Consider the following 20,068-nt stretch of genomic DNA (forward strand, 5'->3'; position numbering starts at 1 on the left):
GATGGGGAGGTGGGGAAGTGGGGAGGTGGGGAAATGGGGAGTGAGGAGGTGGGGGTGAGGAGGTTGGAGGGTGGGGGATGGGGAGGTGGGGCAGACATACCTCTGAGTTCAGCAGGCAGTGGAAGAGGAAGATGAAGAGGCCCTGGAGGAGGGAGGAGCAGAGTTAGAGTCACCTGCATTTGTCACCCACAAGGAGCTCCAAGGACTCTTCCCTCACATAGCCCTGGGGTGGCACTGACACCTCACCTGGGGACTTTCTGCCACACTGTTCCACATGGGGAGGGGCTCCTAGACCCCTCCTGTAACCCTGCCTAGAGCCCAGAAGGTGCTGTGACAGAATCCAGAGGGGGCTGTCCTGCTTGCCAAAGGTGCAGAGACAGGTGGATGCCCAGAAAGGCTTGACTCAGGGAGGGGTGACAATCCTGGGCTGGACATTGGCCTGACACCCAGAAACCACAGACTCCCACCCCAATGGAACCTCGGGTACTCGCCTGCAGACCAGGGAGGATGATGACAGTGAAAGTAAAGGACATCACCAAGCACCCAGACCTGCCAGCCAGCACCAGCAGACCCTCACGGAGAGGTCCCGCTTGGTGCAGGAGCACCTTAGGGCATCCTGCTGTGGCCTTGCTCCTTGGGAAGGACACTGGAGAAGACGGCAGAGGGTGAAGGAGGTCCTGGAGGGCACGTGGGCTGGAGGGGCTACCTGCCACCCTGCCCTGTAAGCCACGTGAGGAAAACTGAATGCTCACGGCAACAAGGAGTTGGACACCAGCTGCCGCTGGCCATGGGGCACCCCCACACTATGTGCACCTGCTCAGGGGCATTGTGGGAACTGGGCCGTGCTGGTGAAGGGAACCTGCACCTGCCCTCCCTGGGGATGAGTGGGTCTGAGGGCTTAGACTCTAGGTGTCCCACGTCTGTTTCTGAGGATGGGCCCCCTGCCTCCCCTTCCCACAGATGACATAACCCCATCGCCTCCTCTCCCTGCCTGCCTCCCTCCCCAGAGCTGCTGGCAGACTGACCCTCTTCCCTTTTGGGCCAGATGTGCCGCCATAGATGCTGCCCGAGCACAGGCGCCCCATACTGAATGGGGTCCCAGCCCTGGGGCTCTGCCTTCGCAGAGCCCTGTCTGCTGTCCTCCGGCCTGGGGGAGACCCACACTGTGGGCTCAGGGTGGGTGGAGGCTACAGAGGCCATGCCCCCCGCACACCAGCTTGTCAGGGCCATAGCCCACTGGCCTGCCTGGTGGTCCTTGCGGGATTTTACCTGCAGGGAGTTGAGTATGGCAAACAGGTACTGGAAGACCAGGGCCCCGTCGTTGACGGCAAGCACACCAAACACCCATGAGGTGCCCAGGATGGGCAGCAGCACGGCCACGGCTTTGGCAGTCAACCTGGAAGAGAGCGGTGAGGGAGCTGGGGGCAGGTAGGGTGGCCCTGAGGACCGGCCTTGAGACTGAAGGGACCAGAGGACCTAGTGAAGCCTGGGCCTGGGCTGAACTGTGTTCACCTGCTCAGGAGGGACGTGACCCTGACTGTACCCTGAGAGCTCAAGCATCACCTGGGGTGGCCCAGGACACAGGCAGTGGCCCATCCAAGCCTTGCGGAGTGTGCGAAGGCCAGAGAGAAACCAGGCCCGACTTCTGGGGGCCCAGAGAGGTCGGCAGCAAGCCCAAGTTCCCACCTCTTGGCAATCCAAGAGCACCCGACCCTGTGATGAGAAGCCACGGCACTGGCCTCTCTCCAGGCCCCATGGCTTCAGCCACTGGCACTTCTGTAGCACAGACCTCGAGCTCGCAGGGGACAGGCAGCCTGGCCACCTCCACTGCTCGCAGACATGGCTGGAGGAGGCACCAGACGAGAGCTTGCTGAACCGCACTGCTGATGGCCCCATCCCCTCCCACACAGGGACTATGGCGGGCATTGCTGTCTCCTTGGCCCACAGGTCCCTTGTACAGGTGGGGCAGGGGACACTCTGACCCCAGAGGCCCCACAACCCCCAGTGATGGCCAAGACGGCACAGGTTTCATCAGTGGCAGAACCAGAGGGCATACAGATGTCCCCCCTTCCTGGCCAGTGCTGACCCCCACCCTGCCCACAACCCAGGACACCTCCGGGCAGCTTTCTACAACTCAGATTTGCCCTCCCTGAGCAGCAGAGCCCCAGAGCCTCTCCTGCAGGGCATCACCCCTCCTGGGCTTAACTCTGCCCTTTCCTCATTGGCTGAAGTCTCACCAAGACAGCCAATCGTGTTGCCCACTGTCCTCTATAGAAAGGAGCATGTGACTCAGGCCAGCCAACCAAAGCAAGTCTCTGGGTGAAGACCACAGGAATCTTGCACAGGAATCTTGCACCTGACCCTGTTGCAGCTGCTTCCTCTCAGCCCTTGACACTTGTCCCTGTCTGTGGCCTTTCTGCAACTGGTCTCTTAGCCTCTTCTGTGAGCCACTGGCTATCTCTCAATACAGGATTTTCTGTGGCAGCCTAGAGCAGTCCTGCAAAGGAGCCCCTCCCCATGAAGTAAAGCGGGGAGAGACAGCAGAGGTCAAGGCACAGACCACCTGGGCACAGAGGGCCCTGAGGGCCAGCTCTGCTCTGGCTCACAGCACTGTGCCCTAGTAGTTGGCCTTGGATGCAAGGAGCCAGGGAAAACCTGGGCATGCTCAGGCAGACCATCCTACCCAGCCAATGTTGGGGCAGAAGTGTCAGTCCCGGCTGCCACAGTGGGAGACACACCGGCCTCGGAACGTCAGGAAGAGCAGCCTCACCAGGGCACCCTCAGAATGAGAGCCTCAGGAGACTGGGTCTCGGTCCCCACTGTGTCTACAGAGCCTGGGACAGAGGTGGCATAGAGTCAGCTCTCAGCACACTCCAGGGGCTGCGTGAGTCAGGGGACTGGCTGTCTGGCTCAGGGCCACTTCTGACATGCGCTGAGCTCATGGTACACAAATGCCATCTGTCCCGACTTCCAGGACAGCTGGGAGCTCCACAGCGGGGGCCTTCTGCCTTCACACATGGGGGAAAACCCAGAGAATAATGGGGCCCTGCTGCCCAGCGCAGCCACTGCCACATGCCTCAGTTTACCCCTCGTAGCTCAGCACAGGGACTGACTTGGTCTCCCTCTCCACTCTGTGATGTCCGAGACCAACTTTGTCTTTTCAACTCTGCAGCCTGAAAGTGCAGCACTGAGCCAGGATGCAGACCTCAGGAATCGAGCCGTAAGCCAAGAAAGGAAGAACAAATGGACGAGTGTGCAGAAGAGCACAACGGGGTGCAGCGTCCCTCCCGAGGGGCAGCAAGGCACGGCCATGACGAGCCTGTCATTAGCCCAGGACCCCCACACCGACAGCTCCTGGCAATGGACCCCGTAAACCAAGGGATGTTCCAACACGTCCGCTCTCAGGGAGGCTGTGGCCCTGCTTTGATGATGTGGGTACAATAAAAATAAACCCCGGTCCCTGGAAACAAGCGCCCTGCACGCTCCAGCCATGTCTTCGTCCTGGGAAGCTGGGGGACAGGAGCAGCCTGAGGAGCCAGGCATCAGATGGGCTGCTGCTCCAGGGACAGTGCTTTTGCTCCTGAGGCTACAACAGCAGCAGAAGGAGCTGGAGGACGTGCACCTGCTGGGAGCTCTCTGGGGTCTGCTAGCATGGCCAGGCTGCCAGCGCCACCTCGTCAGTTGGCAGGGGAGGGGCCGTGGCCAGTGGAGGCAGCTGGGTGGCGCTCTCCTCCCGATGCCTCACAGCCTGCCCAGGGCAGTGGGCCTGGCATGGAGGCTCAGGCCCTGGTGAGTCCCCCTCCCAAGGCCCCTGCCACGGTGCACCCATGGGCCCACCCCTCACCCCACCTCCAGGGCCTGGGTCTCATCGCAAACCTGACCACGCTCTGCTGCTTTCCCGTGGGTTTGGAACTGCAGCCAGTTAACAGATCTGTGAAGAGCGGAAGCCAGCCCTGTGAAGGCCCCCAAGGAAGCCTCTCGTCCTGTTACCCACTGGACACGCGGCTGGGACAAAGACAGCCACCAGGCTGCACCTTGATAGGTGTAGAAGGGGCCGAAGGAGCTTCCAAGGTGCTGCAGTTGCTACTTCCCTCTGCCTCAGAGCCCTGGGGAAGGGGCAGCTGGTGTGCCTCGGAAGCTGACCAGGCCACAGGGAAAGTCAGGACAGCCCCAGTCAGACCTGGCCACTTAGAGAAGGGCAGCTGGTGTCAGCGGGCTGTGCTGGCTGTGCCCCAGAGACAGCCACCTGCCTGGACAGTCTCCTGGAAGGCCACGTCCCTGGCTGCCATGTGCAGCCTCAAGGGCACCAGGGCAATGCCACCCTGTGGCTCTACAGACGCTGACCAGCTGGCCCAGGCACTTCCTTAGGGGAGCAGAGACAGCTGCCAGTCCCTGGGGATCCCGTGGAGAGAGATGAGCAGGGGGCAGGCTGCCTCCCAGTGGGCTCTCAGGAGGGCAAGGAGGGAGAAGCGAGTCAGGGGTCGAGGGCACAGGAGTGTCCTGGGGACAGGGAGGGCCTGGTCCTGCAGGGCAGCTCTCCCTCTGCCTCTCGGTACAGGAGGAAAGGAAGAGCTCCTGACCCCAGGAGCACTTTCCCTCCTGGCACAGGCTGGACACTCGCAGGGGCTGGAGAGCTCCAAAGGGCTGCAGCCCCTGGAGGGTTAATTTACAGAGTTTAGATTTGTTACAGAATAATTATCTCATGGATTTGCTGCTGGCTTGTTTATGGCTTTTGCTCTCAGATCAGAAAAGATACACTAGAGCTAGTCATTTACAGTCAGTCAGTAGCCTCCAAACTCCTGTAAGAGCTGCCTTGCCACCTTCAGCCCTGGACCTGGGGGGCTGGCACAGCCCAGCATCAGGGTGGCCCAGGAGACCCAGGCCTACCAGTCTTGTGGGGGCATCCCACCCTGCCAGGATGGATTCGAGGAGGGCATGAGGCCCAGCAGGTCCTGTCCTCCCGCTCAGGCACAGGGTGCATCAGAACAGGAGGGAGGGGATCTTTCCCTGGATTGAACTGTTGCAGCCATTCTGCCACCAGGAGGCCACAGTCACTCTGGGAGGGACACCAAAGTGGAGGAGGAAAGCTGCGGGGGAGGAGCTGATCTGGAGACTGTGCGGCCACCCAGCTGTGGCAAAGGAGGGCGCCGAGCTCTGCACCTTACCATCTTCTTATGCACCAGTCCTAGGCCTGCTTGTGTGGGGCATCAGCAGTGCCCTAGAGGATACGGCCAGAAGGCCAGAGGCAGCAGGTTGCGTGGGCAGGACCGTCCCAGAGAGCCCACTCCTTCTCCAGACGGCCAGCCCAGCACAGGGGGAAGCTCTGCTATCAAGAGTCTTCTTCCACACAGTGGACCACGAGGGGGTCCTGTGGCCATCCACACTCCACAGTGAGGAAAGCCAGGCCCAGAGGCTAATGGACTTCAGAGTCAGCAAATGGTGGGCCCCCTGAGGGGGAACTCCCCTCCCCCCTCAGCCATCTCTCACCCTGGTGGGGCATTCCCAGGGGGACATTCACTCAATCCCTCTCTGTTCACGTGGGGGCTGCCAACCTGGGTTAGGACCTTGCCACGGGTCCCTGGCAGAGAACAGGGACCTTTGTGAGGACAAGGGCCAGGGATGCCTGGTGAGGTCCTGAGGACCCTGAGCAAGATGAAGACTTGGGTGACAGCCATGGCAGCAGCATGGCCATCCCCTGTGACCTGTGAGCAGCCTGGGGGGCAGCTTGGCAGGACTGTAGAAGCCGTGGTCAACTTACTTGGAGGCACTGGGGTCCCCGTGTATCTTATAGCTGTCGGCACTGATCTGGGAGATGACCCTGGTCACGGCCACGAGGATGCCGATGTTGACCTGCAAGGGAGGACCACCAGGAGGGACAGTGAGCAGGCCACAGCATGCACAGGGCCTCAGCGTCCACCCCGCAACCAGCTCTCCTAGGCCAGTCGGCGTTGACACTGGGACAAACGTGTCCCAGGTCTCTGGGTGTCCCCAGCAGATGACACGCAGGCCCGCCCAGGTGAGCTCAGGGGTGCCAGGAGAAGAGCAGAGATAAGCTCTAGAGTCTAGAATGACCTCCGGTATCTGACCTGAGCTCCCGCTCACCTCCCTCCTGCCCAGGCCCCCAGACCTGGTCCTCAGAGACTCACTCCCCACATGGTGAGAGAATAAGACGCTGCGATGCAAACTGACCTTCAAGGGTGAGAAGCCCCGCCTAGCAAGCCACCCAGGCCTAGCCGTCACTTCCTGCCTCTCATGGTGCTTGGACACTGTGGTGGTGGGGTCCATCTGCCCAGCACCTCCAGACCTGCCGGGAGGCTCCCTCAAGACACTGGAAGAGGTCCCAGCACATCTGTCCCCTCACCTAGGCAGTTCTCGGGGTCCCGAGCGGGAGGGGCCAGGCGGGGACAGCAAGGGGAAGAGGCCCTCAATTTATGTCTGAGGTAGGATGCACAGCTGGGCTGTGGGTTGCATGGTGGTTGGGCTCTACCCCTTGACTCTGAACGTGTCTGAGATCCTGGACACAGTGAGAGGTCAGCTCCAGGCCCAGATCCTCCATGGGAACATGCTGCTGCCTGTGGCAATGACACCTGGCAGTGTCCCCCTCAGGCCCACGGGTAGGCTGCTGGCCTGTGCCTGCTTTGGTACACAGACACAGCAGGAGTCCCTGGGGGTGTGGTCAGGTCATCTGCGACCTAGCTGTGCCATGCCATATATCGCCAACAGTGGCCACATTCTGGGCCTTTCTGAGCCCCTCTGCTGGGCTTATCCTGGGGCCTGGGGACACTTTCCCTGTAACTCCACGTCCACTACCTTTGCACTCCCAGGGCCCCCACTTCCTCCCAGTTCCCAGGACCCTTTGCTGAGGGCTCTCTTCACAGCAAGAGACTCTGTCTGTGCAGCGTCCCTAGGCAAAATGGGACCCTGTCCCTGACCTGCCGAGCCTCTCGCTGCTCCCACAGCAGGAAGTGAGCAAGGCTTAACCATGTCTCTCTGCCGGGCACCCCGTCTTCCCAGGCCACCTCCATGCGGTGGCTCAGCCCCCCACTATCCTCTCCTCTGTGGAAGAACAGAAGTTTCCCAAGGGTAGGGAGAGGGAAGGACTCAGCAGGCACCACCCAGCCCAGCACTGCACAGAGAAGAGCGATGTGGCAACACGGCTGCCCAGCCAAGAGCTCACCCTGCCCATGCCTCTGCCCTGAGCTCCAGCGGGAAGCACCAGGACCTGGGTGGGCCTGAGGGGGAGCCCAGGGCCTTCCCGGGACTGCAGCTGAGCCCCAGGGAGAGCAGGAGACAGCGATGCTGTGCCCTTGGGTGTGTCCTCAGGGAGCCCATCCACAGCCCTGCTCCGAACCCTTGTGTGGGCACCTACCACAATGACCAGCAGGGCAGGGGCCACGAAGGCCCAGATGGCGCCACTCCCCAGGGAGAGCCAGCAGCTGTGGAGGGAAGCAGAGTGTCACCTCAGCACCTGGCCCGTGGCCCCATCTTCTCCTCCATCCCCACTGCTCTCAGTCACAGTCCTGGGCCCCACTCCCAGTGCTGATCCCACAATTACTTTTCAATCCCTGATTATCTCATCTCTCATTCTTGGAGAGGATCTTCCAGTCTACAGACTGGGTCAGCAACCTCTGAAGAGCCCAGCCAAAGCCCAGAGTGGGTTTCCACATAAACTCTGCCGGGACTGGCCTCCTCCAGAGCACTTCAGACCGTGGCCTGGCCATGCCCTCCCCGAGGCCTGGTAGAATGGTGGCCACCATGGGAGGCACCCTGCCTTGCCCACTTACCAGGGGCTGCCAGTCAGCCACACCTCTAGGTCACTGTTCTAATGTCCTAGGAGGCAGGGTCCAGTTTGAGGATGTGAAATTCCTCCCTGCTCCAAGACGTGACCCCAGAGCTCAGGCAAGAAGGCCAGGTCCCTTAGAATCCCATACCTTCGCAGAGCCTGTGGAACTACCCAGAGCCTCAGGCTCCCAGGAGATGTCACCCTTCTGGCCCCCAGAAGCTAGTGTTCCCAGGACACTGAGCACATTGACGGGGCCTGGCCAGGCGTGGGGCACAGTCTGGCACATGGTGTGATGTCTCGGGGCTACCTTTAGTTCACAGCAGGTCTGGCCCACTCGTGATAAAGCCCAGACTGATTCAGGTCCCATTCAAGCCTACAGCATCCCTTGGCAAGGCTGTGGTCACTCCTATCCCACAGATGGGGAAACTGAGGCCCAGAAAGACCAGGTGACCCTCAACATGCAGGGGTGCCCTGTCCCTAGCCACCCACCCCCCAGGACCTCCTAGACCATGGGACACCAAATGCCCTAAACAGCTGAGAGTTCTGTGTGAGGCCATGTGTGTCTGGACACAGCCCGGGGAGGACACATCTCGTCTGGACGCGCCAGGCGAGGAAGTGCACTGCCAGGACTCAAAACCAGCTCCCCGGGCTCCTAAGGGATGGCAGCACCACCCAGGCAGCCTGCACTTCCTGACTTTCACCCAGAATGGTGTATTTGTAGGACCTCAGGACCCTCCTGACCCTTCCTGCCCTGTAGTCCAGGGACCCCTGAACCTCGCCAGGCTACCCCCCAGCTCAGGGCAAGAGAGGCCAATGTCAGAGCTGGGTGAGGAGGTGGCCAGCACCCATGAGCTATAGGGGCTCAGAGCAGGGCAAGTTCCCCGAGGTAGCTGGAGAAGGCCACTCTCTGCCATCAGGGCCTCAGCTTCTAGAGGCAGCGGGATAGAGGCACAGCACCCAGGTGCTTCCTCCTCAGTCCTCTGGCTCCGCCCCTCCTCCAGGCCTCCATGGCCCTCGCTGCCTGGAGCAGAGGCTGTCTCTCCCCACTTGCCAACACACTGCCTCCCGGCCCTGGGGTGTTCCACTGCCTTCTCTCCTCCATTCAGCTGCCTCCAGCTGCCCGGCCCCTGGCCCCTCAGTCTGGCAGGACAGGCTCAGCCTCCTGGGACCCCCAAGCAGCAGCCCTCCTCTGAGGACAAGTTGTGGAAGGTGAGCCCCTCCCGGCTGGCTCCCCCTCCCCTCCTGGCTCAGTTGGCACAGCAGTGGCCTGGCCCAGAGTCCCCCTCCTGCCCAGCAGGGCATGCTCAGGCACTTGCTAACCACCTTTTCTCAGGGCTCCTGGGGCATAAACTTGGGCTCCATGGGGGACCACAGGGTGAAAAAATTCCATCAGAAACTTCCACCAGCCATCGTCCTACCTCTGAAGGATACTGTGACACTCCCCCATCCTGCCCCCTGGGGGCACTGTGACACCCCATCCTACCCCAGGGGTGCTGTGACATCCCCACCCCTCCCCCGGGATGCTGTGTCACCCCCATCCCACCCTCCAGGGGGCTGTGTCACCTCCATCCCTCCCCTAGGGCACTGTGACACCCCATTCCCACCCCTGGGGCACTGTGACATCCCCATCCCTCCCCTGGGGGCTGTGAGACCTCCATCCCACCCCAGGATGTGCTGTGACATACCCACCCCTCCCTTGGGGTGCTGTGTTACCCCCATCCCTCTCCTAGGACACTGTGATACTCCCATCCCTCCCCTAGGGCACTGTGACACCCCTATCCCTCCCCGGGGGCACTGTATTATGTGTGCCCAGGACTGTCGCACTGCCAGGGCCTGGGGCAAGGGACCAGTGAGCCCTGCAGCTAGAACAACAGAGGGCCAAGGCCAGCAGGCCTACTGGTGCCCTTCCCCATGGAGGACCCTCCAAACACAAGACACTGCCAGGACACCTCACTCACTTGTCACTGGTCCCGTAACTATCCAAGGCAGATGCTATGGTGATGATGCAGATGAGTAGCGGAGACCCTGTGGAGAGGAGAGAGAGCTTGTCAGCCCGCCCACTTCCTCTGTTACACCAAATTCAGCCGATGCTGGCCACAGAGCCCCTGCCCTCAAGGAAGCATGGGCAATGGAGGCCAGGCGTGGGCACTCACACCCACTCACCCTCCCAGGCTCTAGCCAAGAAGCCCAGGAGTCTATCCCAGGGACAGGCCAGCTGCACTGACAGGTAAGGAAGCCCCACTCAGCTTGTGTGACCCGAGGCTCTCACCAGGTGGAGCTGGCCCAGAGGGACTGTGACAAGAGCTAAAGGCATTTCTGTTATAATGGTGAGCCCCTAGGCATCAGGTAGGAGGCCAGAGGTTCTGCTGACCCCATAGTACACTGCACCCCAAGGAGAATCATAGGGAGAGCCATCCACAGTGCACTGAAGCCCCAGAAGGATCATGGGACAGACCTCCACACAGAGCACTGTAGCCCAAGGAATATCATAAGACACACCTCCTCATAGTGCACTGCATCCCCAGGAGGATCATAGGAAAGACCTCCTCAAGTGCACTGCACCCCAAGGAGAATCATAGGGAGAGCCATCCACAGTGCACTGAAGCCCCAGGAGGATCATGGAACAGACCTCTTCACAGTGCACTTCATCCCCAGAGGATCATGAAACAGACATCCTCACAGTGCACTGCATCCCCAGGAGGATCATGGGACAGACCTCCTCACAGTGCACTGCATCCCCAGGAAGATCACGGGACAAAACTCCTCAAAGTGCACTGCAGCCCCAGGAGGATCATGGGACAGACCTCCTCACAGTGCACTGCAGCCCTAGGGGGATCATTGGCAGAGCCCCCACAGTGCAGAGGATCATGGGACAGAATCAGTGGTGTCAGTTGAGACCCCCTGAAGATCCACAGGGAGGCGGGGAGGGAGCTAGCTCCATTGGCCCTGGAGTCCTGGGCGACCAGCTGCACTGTCGCGGACACAGTGCCCAAGCAGCCAATGTTTGAGACAGTGCTGCTCAGGGAGCCACACCACCTCACCATCCATGTGGCTCAGGGACCTCCTGTCCCTGGCTCTAGAGGCAGGTGACCCACAGGGGCTGCTGGGACATCCAGTGCTTGGCCACAGTGACTGGTCAGGGCACTTAGCCCTGATGGACCAATGAGACCCTGTTAAGGGACTTCCTTGACACGGCTGTGCGAGAAGCTCCCACTGGTTCCTGGGAGGGCGAGGACCAGGGGGACCCTTATCCACCCAGCTGCCTTGGCATCCAGGGCAGAGATGCAGCACCAACTTAGAGAATGTTAAGGAAAGCAAAACTTTTTTAAAAATTTTTTTGTACTGGGGATCTAACCCAGGGGCACTCTACCTCTCAGCTATATTCCCAGCCCCCTTATTTTTGAGACAGGACCTCACTAAGTTGCTGAGACTGGCCTAGAACTTTGTGATCATCCCGTCTCAGCCTCCCCAGTCACTGGGGTGACAGGCGTGTGCCACCATGCCTGGCAAGGAGGGCAGATGGTGACTGTGGATCAAGCTGAAGTCCACCACCCTGGACCTTTTTCATTAGGTAAGCCATTAGACTCCCTGCTTGCCTAAGCCAGTTTGAGCTGGACTAAGTGTGACTAATTAAGTGCTTTCAATGATTTACAAAGCCGTCAGACTGTGCGGAAGAGGTGGAGGTCAAGGGAAATCTAAGAAAAAACACCTGGACTGGCAATTCCCAGAGATTTCAGTGTCTCAGCAAAGAAGGGATTCAAGGGTTGGATTGGTTTTAGAGGCTCTGCCCTGACCCCGGGTGAGCTGGCCTCCAATCTCCCTCTGCAGCTGGGAAGGGTCAGAGGTGAATGTGCCTGTGACTGAAGGGGAGACACATCGCAGCATGGCCCAGGCTGAGCCACCACGGCACCCGCTCCGGCAGCCAGTCCTGCACACACACCTATGCTCTGAGGCAGAGCCCTCGTGAACCTGTTTCTGCAAACAACTCACCCAGGGGCTCAGAGAGCAGAGCACCCTGCAGGAAGCTAGATCTGGCACAGTGGCCCCATGGGGTGTCCCTGCTCTCCACCCTCTGAAGAAGGACAGCCAGGGCCAGCTCCCTGTTCCACCTGGGCCTTCCCCAGAGGGTGATCAAGGCTCCTCGGGAGGAAGCCGTATTTCTCAGATTCCTGAACTAAAGATGGGGTGGGAACACGGGGTGGCTCTTGGTTCCCTCCTGGCAGGTTCTGCACTGGAGGAGAAGATGGGCAGGCTGTCCTCCCAGCACCTCCAGGCCACAGCTGCCCAGCACCCTGGGGGGAGGGTCCCGCCGCCCCCTTCTTGAATACCAGGGTTTTGGATTTTGTTTTTAAATTAAACACCTTGGAAAGAATCTTGCCCCTGAAACACTTTGCTTCAAATGTGGAATAAATGAATTACTGAATGTCCCAGTCTCATGAGAGAGACTGGATTGCAATAAAGGGAAATAAAACAGGCCACCTTCCACCCCTGCTGAGCTTGTGATCAGATTTCTCTCTTGCAGGGAGGTACAGACTCTGCTTCTCACCCTCCCATCCTCTCCTGGGTGCCCCCACACTCCTGGGGGCGGTGCCACTCCACTCACCTCATGCCCCTCACAGTCCCTGCAGAGCACCTGGGCCCCAGCAAGCCTCAAGGACAGTGGCTGACTTGACCACCCTGTGCCCCCACCTCAGCTCTGAACAGCCTCGGGGCTTCCAGAGCATGGTACTGCCCGCGGGTTGGTGCATGGCCAGGTGAGGAACAAGCGTCCGTCTCCAGGGCTCCAAGGGCTCCGCCTGCAGTGTGGCCTCTCCTGCTCTGGGTCAGCCTCCAGCTAATTTCTTAATTAATGGCAGAGGCCGGGAGAGCCCGCTGCCTGGAGACTGTCTTTACTTAGGCCCAAAGCCAAGGAGCTGGGTTGGGATGACGGACGCAGCTCACGGGCTCCTGATGAAATTAATTACGGGGAAGCTGACAGGGAGATAGATGGAGGGCTGAGGACCGCCTGGCTCTGTTTGTACGCAGCTTGCTTCGGGGCCACAGACTCAAACCCTGCAGGGACCGCAGGCGTCTGTATCAGAAGCCGCACAGTTGCAGCCTGTGCTGCCTAGCAGGAATACAAACTCGGTGTGCGTGGACCTCCTCGTTCTTCAAAAGAACTTGGTAATTTTATGCAAAGTCCCTCAATTTTCAAGTATTGGCAAATAACCCACTTTTCTCCAACATGGCTCCTGCAGGCTGCATCGACTCGATTATCACATACACTCCCACCCGACCTCGGCGGCTCCTCTCACTGGGCTCCTCTCTCCCCCTCAGGACGGATTCGTCAACCCTTTCAGTACATTCCTCTGTCTTTGCTGGGGCTTATTATTCACATGCTGCGTGCGCACGCCTGCGCCTCTAAATGGCGTGATTCTTCTTTCCTTGGAGAAACTGGAAAACTGCAGGTGGCCGGCAATCACCTTCTAAACCCTTGCTAATGGAGTCAGACTCACAGGAAGAAGCAGCTCTCCCCTGGGGAGTCAGGAAGGACTGCGGGAGCTGGTCACACTGGAATTGGGCTCGCTGGGAGTGGACAGGGGTAGACATTTGGACTTGGGGCCAGTGTGTGCAAACGGTGACCCTGCAGCAGGGGCAGCAAGGTGGGCCCGGGATTCTGAGCAGACCTCAGGGATTCCCTGCAGGGCCAGCTGCAGTGGGGAGGAGGGGCCCAGGTCCCCTGCTCACTGCTCCCTGCTCCCCGGGGAGGCCATGAGGGATGCATAATTTAACTCCACTTCATCCTCAAATAAATTACATTTACCAATTCAAAGCACAAAGTAAACAAGCTTAATCTCCTCCTTGCATGATGAGGGCTGCGAAAATTAAATCTATTTGGAGAAAACTAGAAACAGGCAGCAGGTCCCCAGAGCCGGATCCACACCTCGCAGCAATGGTAAGAACGCCAGGTAACAGCCCAAGCCTTGCAGAAAGGGGGCCCTGTGCTCGCCCAGACGCCCCAGCATGGGTAAGAGTCCAACTCACCGGCTGTCCATGGGAGAGGACGCCCAGGCCCGGGCACAGACACTCTGGCTAAGTGGTTTAAACAAACTTTCAGTCTGTGCATTTTCCTAAGGTGCCCAGCAAACGAAGGCAAGTTCACTCAGGAAAATCCCCTACTCTGGCTGAGAACTCAACTCCGGCTTCCCCACCAGCCCCATGCGTGCAAGGAAGCCACAGCTCCAGCACTGTGGACACCACAGGCCTCATCAACCGCCCCGCCCAGGGCAAGACCCCGCCTCCCACTCCCAGAACCCCATGTCTTGGAACCCTGAGCCAGGGGCAGCAGCTGCAGGGGCTTCCTGCCTTCTGGCTCCAGCTGGCAGTGTGCAGGGCCCCACGGTAGGTGGGCTAGGAACATGGGACCTCTCTGTCCCTTCTCAGCTGGCTTTCAGGGCAGAGGCCATGTCCCCCTGCCCCTGGCCTTGGGGAATTTTCCCAGGAGAGAAGCAGGGGGTTAGACCACAACACTCTAAAGTGTTCCGCATGGGACCTGAGTCCGTTGGAGGAGTGTGGAGAGCTGGAGCCAAGGGCACACCCTGGAAAGGGATGGGGCCTGAGTATGCACCAGGAAGAGGAAGGTCCCAGAGCACCCCACCGGGGAGAAGAGGCAGGGAGAGCCTGGCAAGGGACCCCACTAGGCCTGCACCTCAAAGACTGGCCTCAAAGCCCCCTGCAAAGGGCCATGGAGTGGGGTGTGCCCTAGGCCCTTGCTGGGAACAACAGCAACCCACTGGCACTTGGAGGAGCCTGTGGTGGCCCACATCTCACAGGGAGGGGTTGGGGGGACCCTTCAGGTGAGCCTCCAGCGTGCCAGGGGCCGTGCTCTTGCCAAGGCTGTGCTCCTGACCCAGAGCAGAGCCCCAACACTGGAAGCAGAACCCACAGAACTGAAGGGAGAAGTCACAACACAGCAGGTGGTGACTTCAGGACCCGCTCTCCAGGGACAAACAACTAGAGGAAAATCAAAGAGGAAACAGAGACAGGCCTGAGCGGTGCGCAGAGCACCTGTCCAAGCCACAGCGGCCATCTGCTCACTTCCCAGCACAGCAATTTACCAACTGTACAACAAACCCCACAAGCTCACGAGTCAGACTAGCCATTCCAGGGGAAGGGGCAGAAATCCTAGGAAGAGGCAGGAGAGGCACAAGTCTGTGGAGGTCAAACAGCAAGGGGTCAGAGAAGGATGTTTGAGAACCAGAAAGACTCTGAGGTGCACGGAAACACACACACACACGGAGCACGGGGCAGCCAAAGTAGCGCCAAGAAGGAAATGCACGCCTGGTACCCCACAGTGGGCACTGAGCCCATACTGTCCCCACACACAGGAGGAGAGAACAGGGCCTGAGCAGGAGGCAGGAAGGGAGAGATGAAAGCAGGAATTCATGAGACGGTCAACAGAAAGGCAAGACGCCCAACGTGGGTTCTCTGTAAGACCAAGCCCCGAGCCACGTCAGGACGTTGGAGTGTTCGGGAGACGTGGGAGCTTTGCCCTGGACCAGCAAGGCTCCTTCCTCCCTGCCACAGGAGGCACCATCACCCAACCTCCCTCCGCGTCTGCCCTCATACCCCGGCCCACCTACCCCAGCCCAGCCCATAGTAGTAGAGGTGCTTGCTGTCCTCCGAGCCGAAGACCTTGACCACCATGCTGTAGAGGTGCAGCCCTTCCACCAGCATCCAGGCGAAGGCGCTCAGGAAGAAGTAGTGCAGGAGCATGGCCAGCACCTGGCAGGGGATCTAGGGGTCAGCGGAGATGGGGAGACTGTGGTGAGGGGTCTGCTGTCGGCCCAGCCTCCGCCTCGGGCAGCTTCTGCTCAGGTGGCCTCATTTTCTTCCTGGGGAGTCCGGGCTGCCCTTTCTGGTCCTGGGGTTTGTCTGTATCCGCTCAGGGATGGCCAATCATCACCGAGTCCCATCCAGGCATGGTGTCCTGTCCAGTAGAGGGCCTGGCCTTCCCTCTGCAGAGACCAGCCCTGCCGCAGGGGAGATCTGCATGCGCCCCCCAGTGAGGTCAGGGAGGCAGGATGGCCCCAGCATGAGGGCTGCCCACTCACCGTGCCCGGCTCAGCGTGGAAGCTGATGAGCAGCAGGACCTGGGCCACCAGGACAGCAAAGGACAAGTTGGCATGGATGTGGTAGCGCTGGTTCCTAATGGTGCTGACAGAGCTGAGGACACAGTGGGGCGTGAGTCCCAGTGTCAGCTCAGACTCTGCCACCCCTCCCCAGGCGGGGCACCTGTTGCCCCCACAGTGGTCCCAATGTCCATTCCCCTGAACAGGGTCTTACAAAGTTCAGCCCAGTGTTGCCCCTCCTTGCTTGGATTGTTCTGGCTCCCGATTGCTCTTAGATGGAATCCTTGCCCTTCCACAGCCCCAGTGGCCCTGCAGTCTGAGCCCCCGCCTCCAGCCCCAGGGCATTTGTACCTGCTGTTCCCAAGCAGGGCTCTGCATGGTGGCTCAGATGCCTCCTCTCAGACAGAGCTTCCTGACCTCCTGCTCTGAGCAGCTCACCTCATTCTGTCTTGTAGGCTTTCCTCCTCTCTTAACCTCTGACAATACCCACTCAAGTGTATCCCTGTCTGTCTTGGCACAGCCGGGCCCTCAGAGCTGACCACATGCCCAGTGTGGCCTGCTGAGGAACAGGCCGTCAGCACGGATGCCATACCTGCCCTTGCCTGGGTCTGGGCTGGGGGTCTTTGCAGGCCTTCCTGTGTGGATGAAGCCTGGGTCCCCACTCCATAGCCCTTCCCTGCACTGCAGATTTAAGGGCACAGGCGCTGAGTAAGGGTCATCGGCCCAGGGTGAACTGGGCCCAAGCAGGGCTGGGCTGTCCCATAGGACTGCAAACGCCAGGAGGAGATGCAGGAGGGCAGGGACATCGACATGTCTTTGAAGCTGCCCACCTCCCGGAGCCGGGGACAGGGTGACTTACGACAGAGCTGCGAAGGTGACCAGCGTGGCGGCCAGGCAGAGCACGGACAGCGAGCAGCCGACGTAGCTGATGGACGACAGCGCCACCTGGTGGCCGCGTGTAAGCTGCGGGAGCAGAGAGGGGCGTGGGCACAGGCCAGAGGGCCCAGATCCAGGCCACAGCGCCCACTCCCGTGCCTGCAGTTGCCCCCATGGGCAGTCTTAAGTGGTGCCCCTGGCTGCACAGCACCTGGGGTGCTGCAGGCTGCCCTCAGATCCTTCAGGTCTCCTCCCCACACCTCCTGCCTAGGATGGGCTGCCTGCAGAGGGGAAGAGCAGGGTCCAGAGCAGACCGCCAGGGTTCAAGTCCAGCTGGTCTGTGTCCCAGTAGATGCTCTGGGACCAAGCGGGCTGCAGGCCTCTGGCCGTGAAATGAGACTTGGCCGCCTGTGTCAGGGCACCAGGGGCTGAAGGGATTCACCTACAGTATGGCTTGGAGGGTGCCTGCTGGGTGGCATGCTGTGACCCTGTGGTAGGTTGGTGCCCACTCAGCACCCCCATCCCACCCCACCCCACCAAGAGTGACAGCCCTTGGCATGGCTGCTCTTTCTGCACTAGCACCCACAGGCCCCAGCACCTGCAGCCTACATGGACTTCACATTCGCCTCCGGGGCGTGTGACACCTTTCAGACATCAGGCAGTGTGCAAATGCAGATGCCACAGGCCACCCCACAGTGCAGCCTCAGGACAATGGCTCCAGTCTAGGCCTCAGGGTCGGACACATATCGCCCTGGGCCCCACCTGCTCCCGAGGCTCGAGGCTCGAGGCCAGGCCGGCTGCCTGTTGTCAGAGGCCTGGGTCCTGAATACCTTGTGGATGTCACGTCCAGAGGCCACAGACCACACACCAAGATCCGTCCCTAGGACAGGAGGGGACTCCAGCCCCCACCTGTGGCACTGCTGGAGGGCCTAGAAGCTGCTCCCCAGCACTGCTCAGGAGGAGGGGCAAAGGGGCCCTCACAGAGGGAGTGCTGTTGGCCAGGGGAGGAAACGCTGCAGGCCCCAAGGCCCAGCCCAGAGGCAGAGGTCAGGAATGGACACGGGGCACAGGGACTGTGGGAGTCAGTAGGACTGGCCACACACCCTACAGTATGTGATTCACAATGGAGGTGACTTTTCCACGGGGCCAGGAAGCCTGGCCTCCTCTCTGGGTCCAGTCCTTGAGTGCTGCAGGATGCATCTGCAGGGCACCTGCGGGCTAAGCAGGGTCCATTGAGAACTCCCAGCTGGGCAGAGCTGCCTGCTATAGGCCCCAGCCCTGAGTGTGGGGCTGTGTGCCCTGCCTTAGGGCCTCAGCCACCAGCCAGGGGTCTCAGCCACCAGCCACCAACCTCAGCCACCCAGCCAGGGGTCTCAGCTGCCAGCAAGGGGCCTCAGCCACCCAGTCAGGAGCCTCAGCCACCCAGCCAGGGGCCTCAGCCGCCAGCCACCAACCTCAGCCACCCAGCCAGGGGCCCAGCTGCCAGCCAGGGGCAGGGTCCTCCTCTCCCTGCAGGTACATGGGGGTACTTTGTCCTGAGCACCCAAGTCAGGTCCCAGACCTTGAGTTCTTGGGTCCAAGCTGCCCCTGCCCAGCTCTGCCCACAGGCTGACCACTACTAGCTGGGTGCCAGGTCCCTGCCAGGTGGGACAGGCATTGTGGGGATGAGGTCAATGGCCCTTTTCTCACTGTGCCATGGGTGGCTTCGGGGGCAGTAGTCACATCTCTGTTATGGCTCCTGCTGGACTTGCTGCCCTAGCCAGGGCTCTGCCCTGCATCTGAGACAGATGACTCCTCTGTGGCTGGCCCTCGTGCCTCACCACCCCATGGAGCTTCAGGTCTTCCTCCCTTTGAAGCAGCTCCTGAATTACCTCTCCACTCTGAGAGGCCAGTTCCCCAGTTGCCCCCCTCTGAATTGCATATGGCGCCGCTGAGGGGAGCCTAAGAGGTCCAGGTGGGCAGCAGGGGTGAAGTGGTCAGTCCTGGGTCCCTCGGTGGCCCTGTAGAGAGGCCACTGCCTCTGAGGTGGGCAAGTGGCCTAGGAGGAGTCCCCTCTGGACACCAGCCTGCCCTGCAGCAAACAGGCTGCAGGTGGCTCATTTCCACCTGTCCTCCGATGCCAGTCCACCTCCATCAGAGGACCCAGCCTGGGAGGCTCTCTGCCTGGAGCCGGCAAATGCTCTTGCCATTAAGACCCAGGATGGTCACCAAGCCAGCACTGCCTGGGTGGGCAGGAGCAGCTCACCAAGAACTGGAGGGGAGAGAAGAGGCATTAGAGGGCAGGCAAGGAACGGGGGTAGGCATGTGCCCGCTGGCCTGGACTGCTCTTTGGCCTTTGTCCACTGGTCCTTCCCTCAGCTCCATGCTTAGGGTCCCTGCACAACCAGTGGAAGATGGACCGCGAGGGGTGGGCCCAGCGTCCCTGCCAGCCCAGTGTGTCCCTCTGTGGTCCCAGCTCCTGCTGCACGGCCCCACCAACCCTGCCTCATAAGGAAGGCCCCTATGGAGGCACAGAGGCTGGGGGTCACACAGTGGATCTCATGGGCACCGCCGGACTATGCCATCAGGACACCTAGACTCGTTTCTAGGAAGCGAGCTGTCCTCACACGGCGCCACCCTCTGTCAAAGGACGAAGCAGGGCTCGGGGCTTAGGGCCTCGAGTGGAAAAGCCCGGCTTCTTCAGAGGCTGTTTGGGAGGGAGACAGGCAGGTGGTCACCCGAGGCTGTCCTCAGGCTCGGACCTGCCTGTTGCCCAACTGCCTCCCACCCCTATCCTTACAGAACACAACAGGCTCCCCTCTCCTGGTGCCCTGGTTTCCCCTGCACCCCAGGGCAAGCCCCAGGCCCCTGCAGGCCCTCACTCCTGACAGGGTGGGGGCTGGCGGCCGCCCAGGGGTGGCCCCACGGCTGCTGTCTGGCTTCCAAGACGAGGTAGGTTCCTGATGCCCACAAAGCACAGGGGTTACCCGTGCCACCACAGCCCCTCCAGCCCTCAGGCCTCCAGCTCTGAGCTGCCCACCCTGTGGACACCTAGCCCTTGGCCTGCTGTGGGCCCTCCAGGATGGTGATGCTCCTACCCAGCCTGGCCTGTCTCCACACCTGGCCACCAAGCCCCTTAGGGTGAGATCCTGATTCTGAGGGCAGCCCCTTCCCAAGATGGGATCCCCAAGATGAGGTCACCCCTGGAGGCTTCCTTCTGCAGAAGCTCAAGCCCCCCCACAGCTCCAGGGCAGACTCTTGTTCCTGAAGGTTCTAGAATAAACCAAGCCATGGCTGCCTTTCCCCCAATAGTAGCAGC

The 20,068-nt window shown here is 60.5% G+C and overlaps 1 protein-coding gene across 3 annotated transcripts in view; it reads right to left on the reverse strand.

Annotated features, from left to right (window-relative positions):
* Positions 1–20,068, reverse strand: part of Adgrd1 (adhesion G protein-coupled receptor D1) — a 97,616-nt gene that overhangs the window by 3,969 nt on the left and 73,579 nt on the right. For 2 of the 3 annotated variants that reach the window (XM_048785886.1, XM_015505634.2), the window contains 8 exons: positions 16,754–16,857; positions 15,877–15,988; positions 15,406–15,559; positions 9,742–9,808; positions 7,370–7,436; positions 5,759–5,850; positions 1,270–1,396; positions 101–142 (listed from right to left, as the gene is read on the reverse strand). In XM_048785886.1, the coding sequence (XP_048641843.1) occupies positions 101–142; positions 1,270–1,396; positions 5,759–5,850; positions 7,370–7,436; positions 9,742–9,808; positions 15,406–15,559; positions 15,877–15,988; positions 16,754–16,857 (765 nt within the window). The remainder of the gene's footprint in view (positions 1–100; positions 143–1,269; positions 1,397–5,758; positions 5,851–7,369; positions 7,437–9,741; positions 9,809–15,405; positions 15,560–15,876; positions 15,989–16,753; positions 16,858–20,068) is intronic. The other variant, XM_048785887.1, reaches the window with a different exon arrangement.

Source organism: Marmota marmota, unplaced genomic scaffold (genome assembly GCF_001458135.2).
Source record: "Marmota marmota marmota unplaced genomic scaffold, marMar, whole genome shotgun sequence".
NCBI lineage: Eukaryota > Metazoa > Chordata > Mammalia > Rodentia > Sciuridae > Marmota > Marmota marmota.